The sequence below is a fragment of the Pyxicephalus adspersus genome, chromosome 7 (genome assembly GCF_032062135.1).
Source record: "Pyxicephalus adspersus chromosome 7, UCB_Pads_2.0, whole genome shotgun sequence".
NCBI classification, from domain to species: Eukaryota; Metazoa; Chordata; class Amphibia; order Anura; family Pyxicephalidae; genus Pyxicephalus; species Pyxicephalus adspersus.
The window spans coordinates 45,874,263-45,889,762 of record NC_092864.1 but is presented as its reverse complement, the minus strand read 5'-3'; the positions used below and the strand labels follow the sequence as shown (position 1 = coordinate 45,889,762).

The following is a 15,500-nucleotide window of genomic DNA, read 5'->3' as shown; positions in this document are numbered from 1 at the left end:
CTGGATCAACAGGCTCAGACAGAGCCCAACTGATTACCAGGCTGAAGGACATCCAGCATCATCTAGCTTTTTCCTCCTCAGCCTGACCTTCCTGATCTTCTCCTTTCATTCATCGGTTTTCAGATCTTTCAATTATGGAGGCCTAATATCACATATGGTTATCACCTAAGGTGGTCTGCATGAAAAAGCATTCAATAGTCTGATTGACATCCATCCATCAAAGCATTTTTCTGTTTGTAAAGCTCTTTTCCAGGGCCAGGCCATTGCTCACATCAAAGCTTTTGAGAGGAGCACCAAGGTAATTGTGATGTTCTCAAAGCACAGAGACCTAGCGAATAAACATTACCAGCATTTAGAGATGAGATGCTGGCAATAGCTCCCCCATTCTCCTCTCAAAAAAAGTTTCCTTTAAAGCCTAACTTGAATTTCTCATATAAAAACAGTCCCACAGTATTCTTTATACACCTTTTTGTGCTTCCACAAATATTTATACTATATATTTGGGGCTAAAGTAAAGGTTCCATGCTTAATGGCAGAGCTTTCCTCAAATATGGACCAAGACAGTAGGAGATGTCTTATCGAAGCAATCTTGGAATAGAACTCTGGATAGAACAAATGGCTTATTTGGGAAATCTTTGGATGGTTATATACTGCGATATTATAAGGAGTTTTTACCGATGGTCCATATTTGGCGATAAGCTCTGCTGCCGTTCTGTGTAGGTTCTTCCAGCCATTGTTTTTGAGTGGGCGATCAATCAATTGATCTCACTGGATTCCTGAAGAAGTAGACACTGTTTATGAAACGTGTCAAATTACAATTGAGATTGGTCTTTCTAGCTTTTAATGTTTTTAATATGTTGACATAAGTCCAGCATGGTATTGCACACATCAAATACAAATTTACCCCAAAATGCATAAAATAAACAACTACAAAAAATAATGAAACGCCAGACATGTAAATGTAAAATTTGTTTATGGCTTTTTTAAGGGGTTTAAAAAATGTATATATCCGGAAACCATTTCGCTATACATTTTATAACCAACATCTTGGTCATTGAAGACTTGCCATATATAAAATAGAATTGGCCACCTTAAACCATGTGGGTCACTGTCTACCCACAAGGAGAGTGAAACCAAACAGAAATCATCATCTTAAATCATGTGATATACTATCCACCCACAAAATAGGCAACTATACCCTCAGAAATGATTACCTCGATAGTGTGGGCTAGCAGATAGGTAGCTCACAGCTTGCTGTTGTACCTAAGGACACAAGGACAAAGTAAACATCTTTGTAATGGGTAGAAACCTTTGTGATTAGATGTTAGCTTTACTGACAAAATATCTACAACCTATCTGATAAAATGAGATGCATGTGAGGGGTGACATTCCTATGAGGCCTTTTTATTTTTGTGGTCCTAATATGACTTGCAACTTTACTTTCACCCCAATCTCATGCGTTCACATATTACTACAGCCTTTTATTTTTTCTGTTACTTTTAACTTCAAATACTAAATATGAAAATAATATATATAAGATATGACAGATCAACAAGATCTGTACCGAATTATCATAATCATTTTGCTCTTAAATTCGTTTCACTGCAGGGACATTCACACAGTGAAATCTTAACATGTTGATTTTAAATTAAAAGTCTCTTTTCTGTGTGCTATAAAGGTCCATCTGCTTTAACTAGCAAACAGGATCCCTGGGTATATTTGGCAAGGGCCAGTGTGGCGACGTCGCATCAGTACTGGGTAATTTATCAAACCCATAATCCACTCGGCACAGCAAGTTCTTCAAAGTAGTTCTTACAATTACTGCTGCCGTGTTATACCCCAACAAACAGATGCAACATATGTGGAGCTGCTGGCTGCTGTAGAAGTGATCTCTAAAAGGGAAATCATAGTAATGTCTTTATAGATATTCTAGTGAACGAAAAGTTGGACTGGGAACTTGGGGCCAACAAAGGAAGTGAGATTAATGGCCACCAAAACACATAGCTTTGCTGGAACTGTAGCCTTTTTTGTAAGGCAGCTGGTTTTTTTGCAGTCCTCCTGTGGGCCGGTCTTATCTTTCATTTCTGGAGATATCCAGTATCCTCCCCAGAACTTGTTTTTAAGCTGGGTAGGGGAAGAAGCTGTAGGTTGGATGGTGGCCCCTGCATTGTGATCCTACTTTTTGATAACCACCAAAATACAGCCCGGTGGGTGCTGAAAAGTGCCAGTTGGTACGTCCAACCAAAAGGTGTGGGGAGGACGTTAGATATCTAATATATCTTATTATATATATATAAAAAAGTCAGTGTGTTAATGTGTGTAGTTGTAGTTGGTAATTACATATGTAACCTTATTAGTCCCAGATTCCATTAAGCTTGACATTCAGAGTGTAACTGGTCATATTGTGAGTAAACTTTGCAAAAGGTTCCAGACACAGTTTAGGATTGGTTCCTCTTTAGAGTAAAATAAAAGATGGAGCCAGTCACATCAGCATGATAACGCTATTTGCTATGTGTTTGCATTGGGTCTGTGTAGGGCAATGCAGTCCAATATTGATGGTGTGAATGAGCAGTAATGATGAACTTAAAACAATTTATTATGCAGCAGAAGGAAAGGGGAGTGAAGGGAACAAGCTCTAGTTTTCTGCACATCATTCTATCTTGGCCCTCACAGGCCACGCTGGCTGGAATACCACTGGAGTACCGTAAATAAATGGCAAAGCAACAAAGAGTGTTCAGAGTGTTGTACATTGCGGTAACAAACATTTTACAAAACATAGGGGTGAAGCCAATCTTAGGGGCTGCATAAAATTTCCAGGAGTGCTAAAGGATACCTAAATCCCAACACCAAAATTATTCTATTGTGGTTTAGCAATTTTTTACATGTGGTGGCTGCATTCATTTTCTTTTTTCCTTGGCTAATAAATGTTCCAGTTAGCAGAACACTGAACATCTTCTGTAAACTACTTATCTCAGCACCCTTAATGTAATAGAGATGGCAGACATATTTGATGTCCTGCCAATGTGGTTCCACAGATTCACTAGAGGGGGTCAACATACCCAGTCAGGTCGGTGTTTTTTGCGGCAGAAACAAAAGGAAATTATGTAGCTAATGTAGTAATCTTTTCTTTTTGGGTTTAGATGCACTTTTAAGTGGAACCTAAAATTAAAAAAAAATGCAAGCAGAAAGGTTATTTTTATTGCAGAAGGAACAATCGATGTCCCTTCTGCAGTGAATGAAACGTGCCTGCCTTCCTGCAATCATTATTAGAATCTACACTAAGCTACACACGTACAGCTCTGTGTACAATCCCGACATACCTGGGTGCCCGGAATGAATGAACTCCTGTGCACTTTCATGGGAGTTACCCCATTCCTGTCTGGCCAGTCAAGATGGCCATTAAAAAAAGACCAAAAAAGACGGGGTCAGTGACCGCGATGGAGCGATGACAGGTGAGTTTATTTCTGCTTTAGGCTTCTTTGTGATGATTGGTTTTGATTAGAAAAATAATTATTGACTATCTGGGTTCATGGATTGGTCCATCCTTGATCCATAGCGTTTTTGGTCCCCTGTCTTTGTGGCCCCTTAGCCCTTCTCTTTTTTTGGCCAGGGGAGAATTAAGTAGAATTATTTCAACAACATTCTGTCAGTCTTTATTGTCAGAATCCTGGGCCATCTATTTCAATTTACCTTCTTGAAGAAAGTGGCACCTGAGCAGCCTGTTGTGTTGCGGAGAGGCTCACCATCATTCATCACACTGTTGGCCTAACCTAGGAAATGTTACTTTTGTTTGGTGCAAATTGCATGCTCATTGTAATTATAAATAGACACGCAATTAGACAGTACGATTGTCTCACATAACTATTAATTATCCATGGTCTCCATAGTGATGTGACATCCAAATAGATCAGGAGCATGTTGTCTCAACAAAGGGCAAATGTGTAACTAGCAGAATCATTTGTCTAGTTATTATTAGAACATGTGGCCTGTTTATTTTATGTAAGCATTCAGTGCGGCTGGTTGAGGACAACCCCAGTGTTGACTGACAGAAGTTGCAAATTTAAAGAAGAAACTACACTTTGAAAAACTTTTTGGTTTTTGCTGCACACAAAAATATTGTATTGCATGGTGAAATACTGATATTTGGTTAAATTTCATGCTACAATAATATTATTAGGCTGCAGTATTTATTTTGTACCAACATATTATGCACCGCTTTACAAAGTCTATAGTCATGTCACTACCTGTCCCTCAAAGGAGCTCACAATCTAAGGATATGATTACAAATGTCTTGACAAGGGTATATGTAACAGAACCCTATGTACAGTAGATATAAGGTATGCATGTAAATGAATAACCTAAATAAAGATCCGGGTATATGTTGGCATGCCTGATGCATATATGCTGGCACGTAAGTACAGATTAGCACTTGCAGCTTTTGCACAATTGAGTGTTCCAGCTTGCTCATGCCTTATTCACATTATTTTCTGCAAATTGTGTTGGATGTAAGCAATAAGCACAGTAAATATAGCAGCAATATCTTTATGAATGGAGTTATCTGGCATGCAGAAGGGAATACGTAGGAAATGTAGTGAGCTCTCCTTTATTTCCCTAAAGGTAATTCCATCTAATTATGAAGACGTTCTATTTTAACTGCTGGCAAAGACTGTATTTACTGTGTGCACAGCTTAAGTTCCTGGCCCGGATGCTGAATTAATATAGTAGAAGTTCTTTGTATTTAGCTAAGGAGTGTCAGAAATTCTGAAGCCATCTGTTGGAGGTGACAGTGTAATCCTCTCAGGTGATCTCTGGTAGAAACAGGCTTACATAGTGGTTATCTGTCTTTTCATCCTAAACGTAACATTTTTTACCATTATTATAAAAGCTTGCTGACTGGGTAGTTTGTAGAATAAAAATAGGGAGAGGATATTAGCCTGCAAATGAACTCAAAAGTGAAGGTTTGCCATGTTAGAAATGTCAATGATTACTAAGCTGTATTATAAATAAATGTACATTGTACTTCTTAAAATTTAGTAGGTATACTTTATGAATCTGAATATCCCTGATCTCTAATCCCTCATCTGGAATAAGGTCCTATCATTGTTGCTTGTGACTACTAGTCTGAATTTGAGTTATATGGTGATGATATGAAGATATGGTGATGATACTACTGTGCAGCTTGCTGCAGAGAAATCTGCACAGTATGCATCTCCCTGCTTGTTCCTAATTCATTCTGTTGATCTGTGCTTCCTCCATCTCTCCTTCCCCTTCCTGAATATTCCCCCAGTAGTTATTATATTTCTAGACTTCAGAGTGGCAATTCTGACCTCAGGAAGAAAAGTCTTCTCTCCCAAGTTGGTCTCATCTGGACAGCATCACATTACAGTAGAACGCATGGCAAATTATTGATGGGAGAAAAGACCAGCTGCAGTGAGCATTTAGGCAATATTGGTGACTAGTCCTGTGCCCATGGGACACATCCTACCTGCAGCTGCACTTTGACCACCATGTCTTGGCACTCTAACAGATTACTACCAGATGCCCTTATACTAGCTGTGCTGGAGTTAATAGTTTGTTACCGATATTATCCCTTTAAATACTCAAACAAGGGCCTAAAGCAGGACTTTAATTAAAAAATAAATGATTACCCCTACCCTCCACAATCAGATTCCAGTGGGTCCTGCGCCATTCCAGATTTCTTTTTTTTTCTTGTACTGAGGAAACAGAGGGTGACTCCATCTTCTGGAGTATTCTAGGTTCTTCTTACATCATCTGATATTGCACTGTGAAGGCGTGAGATCAGATGACGTTTCTTCCAGAAAATGTAAAAAAAAGTGCAAATCACACAGCGGATGTGCACTTTTTTTTTTAAATATTGCAGGGAAAGCCCCTGAGATAGGACATGTACAGAAGGAGCACCCTGAAGCCCCCTGGGATATGTGACGTATGTATCCCAGGAGGCTCTGGGTTTCTCATTCATTGTTTACTGCTGCAGTGGTAAAGACAGAGGTGCTTAGGTCCTCATCATCTAACTTTAAAAAAAAATACTTTAAAGACATTTTCTTTATTTTATAAAAGGGTTATTCACCCTTTTAAATAATTTTGAAAATGTCATTATATCTCTGCTTTATGGTCCACAACTCTTTGTAATGTTAAGCACTTTTGACTAACTTCAACTGTGTCATACATTCACAAATTGAAATGCTGGTCCAAACTTTGTGCTTTGTGTATACTCTGTTTATTAACTCCAACTGTTAAACATATACAATATAATTTATTGAACAATGAAAATTCAGCTAGAGTCTTCTGAGACCTTAATAGAAATGGATAAAAACCATTCTAGGACCTTCCTAAGCACGGCCTGTGTACAAGCTAGTCTCATCACACATCCCTAATGACCACTTTATCAGTTAATGACCTACAATTTGTGGGCTCTCCGTACAGCCAAACTAATTTGTGATGTATTACTTGGGACTGGCACAAAGATTGGCGACTTTCCTGTAGGGCAGATGCAAGAGCTAATAGGCATATTTACAGTAAAAAGCCCTCCCAGGTTTGGGAACCGGTAATTTTTTTATTATATTAGGGCTCTCCAATGATAGTCTATCTTCTAAAGCAAGCGTGCCCAACCTACGGCCTGCGAGGCTGGAGCTGCCAGATCCGGCCCTCTGCTCACTCCATCTCTGCTCTTTCTGCTCGTTGTTATGCAGGGGTTGGGGCATTCTGTGTTCCTCTATGAGATAGTGCTGCCAGGAGAGGAGATATCAGCTGCATGTGACTGCTCCCCGCCAAAATTGTACTGTGAGATAATCCCAGCAGCAGCATAAGAGCTGTGTCTGTGTCCATGCAGCTGTCATTATCCCTATGTATAAACCTTCATATCTCCTACACTAAGTGTCATAGAAATTTTCAGGGTACACAGGGGACCCTGAGAGCTGCTACTAAACCAAGTTTCAGCCCCCTAAACATAACAAGTTGCAAGATACGGGGTCACTGGCATAAAATCCTAATAAGCAGGGATATTTTCATGTCAAGACCAGGGTCCCCAAATTGAGCTTGCATGTTAGGGACCCCTGGGGCCCACTTCCATAGCAGTTAGCATTAGGGTACTGTCAATTCGCGTTTGGACTGGCAGTGAGGTTGCGGTGTGGTTATCCCTTCCTTGTGCCAAAGAACCCAGCCTAGGGGGAGATGCTCAGTATTGCTCACTGCTGCCTGAAGTCAAATCTGCAGATACCACGATGTGTCAGACCTTCTTTGACCCTCAATTTCCCTGGAACAGAGGGATGTTGGCAACTGGAAATGTAGGAGCCAGTAGAAAAAGCCCCCCCCCATAAAATGTTATGCCCATCATATTACACTACCTGGTCACACATAGCTATCCATTTACTCACTATGACCCCCAATTTCTCTATAAGAAAAGGAAAATGTAACTGTAACCTCACCAGATACATCACAAGATACAAATGAATATACCTGTCATACCGTGCTCCCCTGTCACACATAGCTGGCCACTTACCTTCTGTGAACCCTAATTTCTCAGGAATGTGGAGATGTAGGGACCTGAAGATTTAGTAGGAAGAAATACAAAGAAGGTTAGTGACCCCCTAAAACTGACACATTGTATGGTGTAGTTTCTGCTCTTTGGTAAAGGAATGGTGAGTGGAGATCAACATATGACCGGCCAGCATTGTATGATATCTTTAGTTTTGTATGTTTCATTAACAAATTGTTGCATTAATAAAATGAGCTTAAAATGCTTCAATAAATTCTTGATTTGTCATATTTTTTTTTTTGGTGCATGTACATTACGGTAACTAGAAACATTTAAATTTATTTTAAATTAAAACTATTTTAGATGTAGATATTTCTGCTTCTGCATATATATATATATATATATATATATATATATACATTTGCTGTGCTTGTATTTTTGTGACCGGTCCTCTGTAATTTTATTCACTCTTGATTAATTTGTTTCAGGAAGCGGCGCCACAGCAGTGGTCCAGGCAGCGCTATGCAAACCCAGACAAGAGAGAGTGGCCATAAAGAGGATAAACTTAGAGAAATGCCAAACCAGCATGGATGAGTTGCTAGTAAGTACAGAGTGTTGTTTTTGGACTTATCAGCGTTATCACAGCGGCCATCTCTACTTGCTGTCAGCAGAAAATAATTTAATGTCCAAACTTGTTTTAGCTTGCTGTTCCTGAGCTGGTATATGATTTCAATATAACATGTTCCATCTAACCAGATATGCAATTACATTTTTTTTATTTTGTTTATTGAGTATACATTTTACTTTGCCAGTGCAGTATTTTTATTCATATAGCCTAATTGTGATTTTCTTAAAGATCTTTTCTTTATGTTTGTATTTCTGTTGAATCTCCCTCTAGTGGCTTCTGATCCATCAAGTAGCCCAATTATCAATCCTGCTACATAACTGCAGAAATAATATTCTGATCTGTGTATGCAGGCAACTAGCATGTTATTATTATTCCAGATGCTGTAAAGGGTAAAAGGGGAAATCTGGTTGTTATGGGATAATAGATCTTGCATATTATGAATTATTCTCCACTTATCTAAGTACCAACATTATACACACCAGTGTACCAGAAATAATATAGTGTGTACTTTCAGACAAAAACAATTTAAAATACGATTAAAGTAAAGAAGAAAGCATGACTTAATGGGTTTATGTTTCAAGAGAATAAAGATCACTAGATATTATAGTTGAAATAAATGGCAGAAGGTGGGGGGAGATGAAATAAAAGGAATGGCTCTGGAAAAGAGGCAGTAGGGTAGGCAGTATTGGGATGTTGGTTTTGAGGAAGTTTACCTTCATTACAAGCAGGACCAAGTGTAAGAGATTTATATGAGGCAGTAATCATTCTAGAGAGAAATATTGAAGTTGTGCAAAGTGTGAGGTTATGAGTAACGAAGACCTAAGGTGATCATCAAAGAAGAGGGCTGTTTTTTTAAATGTGTAGGTATAAAGTTATGGGAAATTAAGACATAAACTGGTCAAAAACAATACAAAGAAGATGGTTTGTAGAATCATACTCCTTAATATGAGTGAGGAAGAAATGAGCTGGTCGGTAAAAGAGTAGAAAGCATAATGTTATAAAAATGCATATATCCAGCCATTATTATTTGGAACTAAAATGTTCCTCAATCCTCCTCATTTGGCAGGTAAATGATAAATATATTTATACAGAACCCTTTTATTCATCCTGTTTAGGTTATTGCATTGGTTATATTTAAACATTAATGCAAATCAACAATGTAAATAGTGATAATTTTTTACCTAAAACTCATGGTTCCAGCGATTGTGGGTGTGCAAGGATGTGTCCTTAAGTATTTTGTGCTTACAAAGGGTCTCTCAGTTTAAAGCACAATGTTTAATTATTAAACCTTTATATAATTGATATATTTTATAGATGCATCCTAAGGTATCCCTTAAACCTCCCTTTCTTCCCTGTATATAATGCCTCTCTGTACTTTTGTTTTTTGTTTTTCTTTTTTAAATACCTTGACTTTGAACTGTGTAATTCTTCTTCTTAGGCCTTTTAACATTATAACTGCAAAAGATCCAATAATGGGAAAGAGTCCCTGGAATTCACAGTCAACCTGCATTTATTTAATGCTATTATTAGTTCTTGTGCCTTCATTAGGCTGATCCTTTGCATTTACTAAAATTAGAACAACCCTCTCCCCTGTGTTAACAATGAACTAGGGGCAAATCTAAAACATGCTTTGAAATTGCCACGTACCTCTCATTCAGGGCTAGTCTCCTAAACTGTTTTCACCTAACGCTTATTATTCATTCTCCTCTGACACTGTTGAGGTACAACCTTAGAGTACCAAGAAACATTGAAGTTCTTTGTAACTCCACTGAATGTACATCTAGAGGACGTTGGTGTACAATAAACACCATGACAGCAGAAGAGTACATTTCAGCAAGGGAAGTGGGGCTTTGTCAGCTCACAGCACTGTCTCCCACATACTATATTGACACATGAATTCCTGTAAGAACTGTATTTGCTTGAAGCCCACACTAGGAAACACCCACAGATCAAGCTGAGACTAAATGTGTGAAAGCTATGGCTGAAAGGGGTAGGCTAGTTGTCCATCAGGCAGGAAATTAAGTGGGATAAAGATATCTGCTGCAGGTTCCAATGCTTGTTGTGTGGTTGTCCTAATCACTTAAGCACAGGAGAGCAGTATTCTCCCCAAAAATCTGTTAAACTGGGTGGGAGACCCTGAAGCTGTAGGCGAGTTGCGGGCCCTGTAATATGAGCCAGCTATTCAGTAACCACTCATAACCAGCCGTGCGGTTACTGAAAATTGCTGGGTGGTGCACCCAGCTAAAAAGGGACTGGGGAGAACACTAAAGAGAACAATCTGCAAGTGTGCAAAAAGAAAAATATGGCTGGAGTTCAGCTTTAATTGGCACTTACCACTTAAGGACTCGAAGGACAGTGAAACATACGGATTACTTTGTGTGTTTTACTAATCAGCTACAATAGTACATTGGGTTAGACGCTGACACTTCATGGGTCTTGGTTACCCTGCTCATAATCAATCAGGACCCACTCCACAGGGATTTCTAAACCCTATTTACAGTTTTAACAATTCAAAGTCCAAGATAGCAATTATCTATCAATCCCCTTCTTTATTGTGTTTGATATAGACAACACATTATTTAGGGCTGAGGACATCAGCTAATTTGTAGCCATGACAGTTTTAGAAATTGGGGCACAGTCAGACCTTCACTGTTCCAAAAAAGCTCAGCTTTTGGAACTATAAAAAATGATCAAAGTCAAAATAAATCTATATATCTTCCGGTGTTGCCACTCTTTCTTGGGATATAGTAGGCTATATAACTAAAATATATATATTTATTTATATATGCTAGAGATATAGTTTGTAATCAAGATTAGAAAAGCATTCTCATCTCCTAATAAACAAATTAAACCTCTAGTAACATGTTCTTACCAAACTTTTGTCATTGATCATGATGTAATAGTGGAGGTTGGGTTCACCTCCTGAACGTATATGAAAAGTGACTTTAGTAGCTGCTTTTTCAAGACCATTAGGAAGCACATCTTATGTTTAGTGTTTTTTTATAGTTCCCCATTTTAAACTAGACTTTCTGCCCTTTAAAATTAGTCTGTAGTTTTTTTTTTTTTTCTTTTTTTGAACAACCTGATTTGGTAAGCTGAAGATCTACTTCTCCAATGCATGTTTACTGGTTGTAGCTTTCCAAATGAAAATGTAAAATATTAGTCTTTAGGTAATTGCTGTCACTGTTGACACTTTTTCTTTACCATCAAACTTATTATTCAATTTGTCAGTGAAATACATACCGGGTGCATCAAACAAAAGGTGTTCAAAGCATTATTGTTTGTGTTCTCTTTAAAGCAGCCACAGCTGCTTGTATCCTGCCGGCATGCTGCAGAACGGAACTTTTCTTATCTGTGGGTAAGCAGCATTCTCTCTACAGAGGTTAAATATACTTTGTGCTGAGTCAGAGCCATTTCCAATTAGTTGGGGCATTAGCTTTGCTGATTTAAGAGCTGTGGGTCTGCCTCTGTAAGGAATGGGTAAGACATATGCAATGGGATCACTGATTCCATACAGGCAAGGGACCCCGTCTGCAGAGTTTCCAACTAAGGCTGCAGCTGCTTTAGAAGGAAAAAACAGTAATGCTAAGCTTAGATGGGAGGAGTGGTTGTGGTGTGGTTTCCATTTCCCTACACCCAGAAATTGTACCTGTGGTCTAGGTGCTACATGTATCATCTCACCTGGGCCCTACCATTGGAAATGCATGCAGTATTCAGCAGTTGCCTACCTTTCACTCATCAAGTGTTCAAATGCTGGATTATTAAGAACCAGCATAGTGGATGGAGCCCCTAGGAACCATTCTTTTCACAGCCCACCTGACCTTGGCCTAAGATGTTGAACATTTCTTTGTTTTGATGCACCTAGAAGGTAGTTGGCTGGTTTAAACTATGGTTAATTCTGACCTAAAGGATAATTGAAATCGTAGTCAAGCATGCTGCATGACAAAAATATGTTCGTATTCCTAGGTACAGTGCAGACACAGACACTACATGCATTTTAGTAGCTTTGATTGATCTTGAATTGGGATAAGTTCAAACATTACATTATTTGGGGCTTATGTCATTGCTCCTCTACTCCCTCCTTGCTCTATATTTCCACTATCCTAATTGTAGATTCCTGAAAGCATGCACTAGTTTTTACAAAAAATCCCCCTGCATTCTGTCTTTGCAGCATGCATACTCCTCTTAGCAAAGTTTGTCTCCTATGGGAGAACAGTTTTCTAGCCATCTGCACAAAAATGGTTTACTTTCAGGTATCAGAAGAAAAGCCCTGAAAATCAAACTGGACAGCACCCTCTACACAGACAGTCTGGATCAAGGCATTGGATAAGTCAGTAACTAGAAAAATGATTAGCTGCAAAGAGCCAATAGACAATACAGGCCCAATATAGTCCTTCCTCCATCAGCTTTCACGTTGCCTTCACAGGTCCTCTTAAAGTCCAGTTCTTTGTTTCTGTGCAGTTTACTCTTGTAGGTTAAGACAAGTATGGATATGTTGACAGCAGTGTTTAGATTACTCAGCTTCCCTCTCTAAAAAGATGTTAAATAAGTAATAATGCACTTTATAGGTCTTAAAGGCAGGTCATCTGCTCCTGATTCAATTACACAGTGAGAGGCAATCCGCAGGTGGCAGCGAAAAGCACAGAATGTATACCGGGGGAGATTAATCATTTATTACTCCCAATTCATTTCACTTAGATGTTTAGTCTTGCATGGATAATTGCAGATCAACATTTTTAATATGTTGTAAGAAAAATGGTTTTAACCAAATTGAACCTCTAAAGGGAAATTAGGTAGTAGGATGTAGGAGTTAAATGAGGTATAAGCCATTGAGAAATTCCTAAAAGTGACCATCACATTGACCAGCTGCCATTTATGAAAACATTTTCAGCTAAATTGTTTTGGAATCGCTGCCATTAAATAATTTACCATAAATACATACATTGTCCTGGCAGGTCTAGTACAAAACCTGAAAGCAAAAGCAGTCCCCTATTCCTACACTTTTACATACCTACACATCCTATAGGGCAGCCTTTCTCAACCTTTTTACCCCTGATAAACCCTTGAAATACTTAGGGAACCCCTGCCAAAACCATTTTGTTGGGGTCCATGAAGAAAAATATTCTCTGAAATTGGTGTCCAGTAGCTAGGTTTTCTGGATTACCCAGCTTCACTAATGAAAGTATATCCTCCCAAGCCTTTGAGAGCTTTAATAAATCAAGCACTTTTGTAAGAACTCCTTATGTATCAGTACCCTGTGTATTGGCAGTCCAGCTCTGGAGTGTACATAAAAAGTGACAATGCTTTGTTTGAGGTGAATAGATGTTGATATATTACTTGATATATTACTGGTTGGATTTTTTGGAAAAAGCAGTTTGGGAAGAAAAAACACTCTAAAGCTACATAAATTGTTACATAGTAAGTCAGGTTGAAAAAAGTCCATCAAGTTCAACCACTAGGAAAATAAACATATACTAGATATAAAACCCTTTGGACATAGTGGGTCCAGAGGATGAAAAAAAACCCAGATACAATTTGCTCTAAACAAAATTCCTTCCTGATTCGATAAGGCAATTGGATGTTCCCTCCTTCTCAGTTATCTATACTTTAAAATGTTATTACCTAGTTATATTCTGTGCTTCTAGAAAAACATCCAGTTTTTTCTTAAAGCAATCTATAGTAGTTGCTGAAAGTATGTCCTGAGGGAGCCGATTCCACGTTTTCACAGACCTTACAGTGAAGAATCCCTTTCCTTATCTTAAACTTCTTTTCCTCCAGATGCAAAGAGTGCCCTCTTGTTCTATGTAATGATCTAAAAGTGAATAAATGGGAAAAGAGTTCTCTCTATGGACCATTTATATATTTATACAGGGTGATCATATCCCCACTTAAACTTCTCAAAGGAGAATAGATTCAGTTCAGCTAATGTCTCCTCATAGCTGAGCTCCTCCCTTCGTTTTATTAGTTTAGTTGCCCTTCTCTGCACTCTTTCTAATTCCACAAGGTCCTTTATGTGAACTGGTGCCCACAACTTGACTGCATATTCCAGATGTGGTCGGACCAATGCTTTGTACAGGGGCAGCAATGTATTTATTTCTGTGGTTTAGATACACTTTAACATAAATATTATTATTAGTTTAATTGAAGAAACCATGTTGCTATAGAGAACATAGCAAAGGCATACTTGCAAAAGAAGATGGTAAATGGTCATCAGGGGAGAGAACAGAAAGAAGAAACTAAACACTTAGCTCAAGAAGCACGTTCGAGGAAGGGAGTGGCATTGGAAGTTTTGGGGCATTAAAAGTGATTTACCAAGGTGTGAGAAAGGTTTGAATCAAATTAGTACCCGGGTGGAATTTAATACATTGCATCTTTCTCCCCAGCCTCCTATAGCTGGGTGCACCACCCAGCACTTTTCAATAACCACCTGTTGGGTGGTTACTGAAAAGTTGGGTCACAATACAGGGGTCACCACCCTCTTACAGCTTCTTCCCACTCAATTCAAAAAATTTCTGGGGAGGTCAGTGCATTTTGTGGTAAAACAGCGACTTTTCTACTTGAGTATTTAGTTGTGTAGCTGGAGTTCTGCTTTGTTGGTGGACTTTGGGCACATTTTGCATCTAATTACAGAACCTCAACCACCCCAACCTCGTCCTCTATCCTCGAGATCTGTGTCTGTCCAGAGCAGGATGAGAAGTTAGACCTTCATAGTGACATGACACAGTATGACGTGGCAGCCTGTGAATGTTTATTAAATGTATAAACATGTATCCCTCAGGTTTACTCCTACAGAGTTACTATTGTGCTACATTTCATAATATTCATTGGCTTGATGTTAGGCAGAACTGTATTACGTCATGCTGCTACACCAGGATTCCCAGAGTGTAAGGCAAATAAATAAAAAACCCTCTATGGTTCACTTATAATCACAAGTAATGAAATAGTTTTTTTTCTTTTTTTTTTTTTTTCTTAATAACAATGATGATGATAATTTGGGGAGCATGTCTAACTAGTGGAAAGCCAAATCACTTTAAAGTGTGTGAGAGCAGCAGTCTGACTCTCCTACATACTGCTAGCACAGGGTAATTGAGCTCCTGCTGCTGGACTTGCAACAGAAACATTTTTTACCAGTTTGAAAGGTGAGTTGCACTTCAAATGACATTCATCCTGATTTTATTATATGAAATGGTAGAAACAGCGGAAGAAGTGGGAAATGGATCAGTTTTAGATGAAAGTTGTGCAGAATTGGGGTTATGGGGGGAGGTTATTGGGATAAAACCTTTTTAAAGTTTAAAATGAGCTAAAAAAAACAATAGAATAAATACATAATAAAGCTTAAAGAAGACCTATCTTTAAAAATATAAATAAAAAAAACAC

General features: G+C 38.5%; 1 protein-coding gene and 1 long non-coding RNA gene across 3 annotated transcripts in view; one reads left to right on the top strand and one right to left on the bottom strand.

Moving 5' to 3' along the window:
- Nucleotides 1-15,500, bottom strand: part of LOC140335571 (uncharacterized) — a 337,062-nt gene that overhangs the window by 1,726 nt on the left and 319,836 nt on the right. The gene's annotated exons all lie outside the window — the stretch shown is intronic.
- Nucleotides 1-15,500, top strand: part of STK39 (serine/threonine kinase 39) — a 180,619-nt gene that overhangs the window by 19,810 nt on the left and 145,309 nt on the right. For both annotated transcript variants that reach the window (XM_072418290.1, XM_072418289.1), the window contains exon 2: nucleotides 7,984-8,096. In XM_072418290.1, the coding sequence (XP_072274391.1) occupies nucleotides 7,984-8,096 (113 nt within the window). The remainder of the gene's footprint in view (nucleotides 1-7,983; nucleotides 8,097-15,500) is intronic.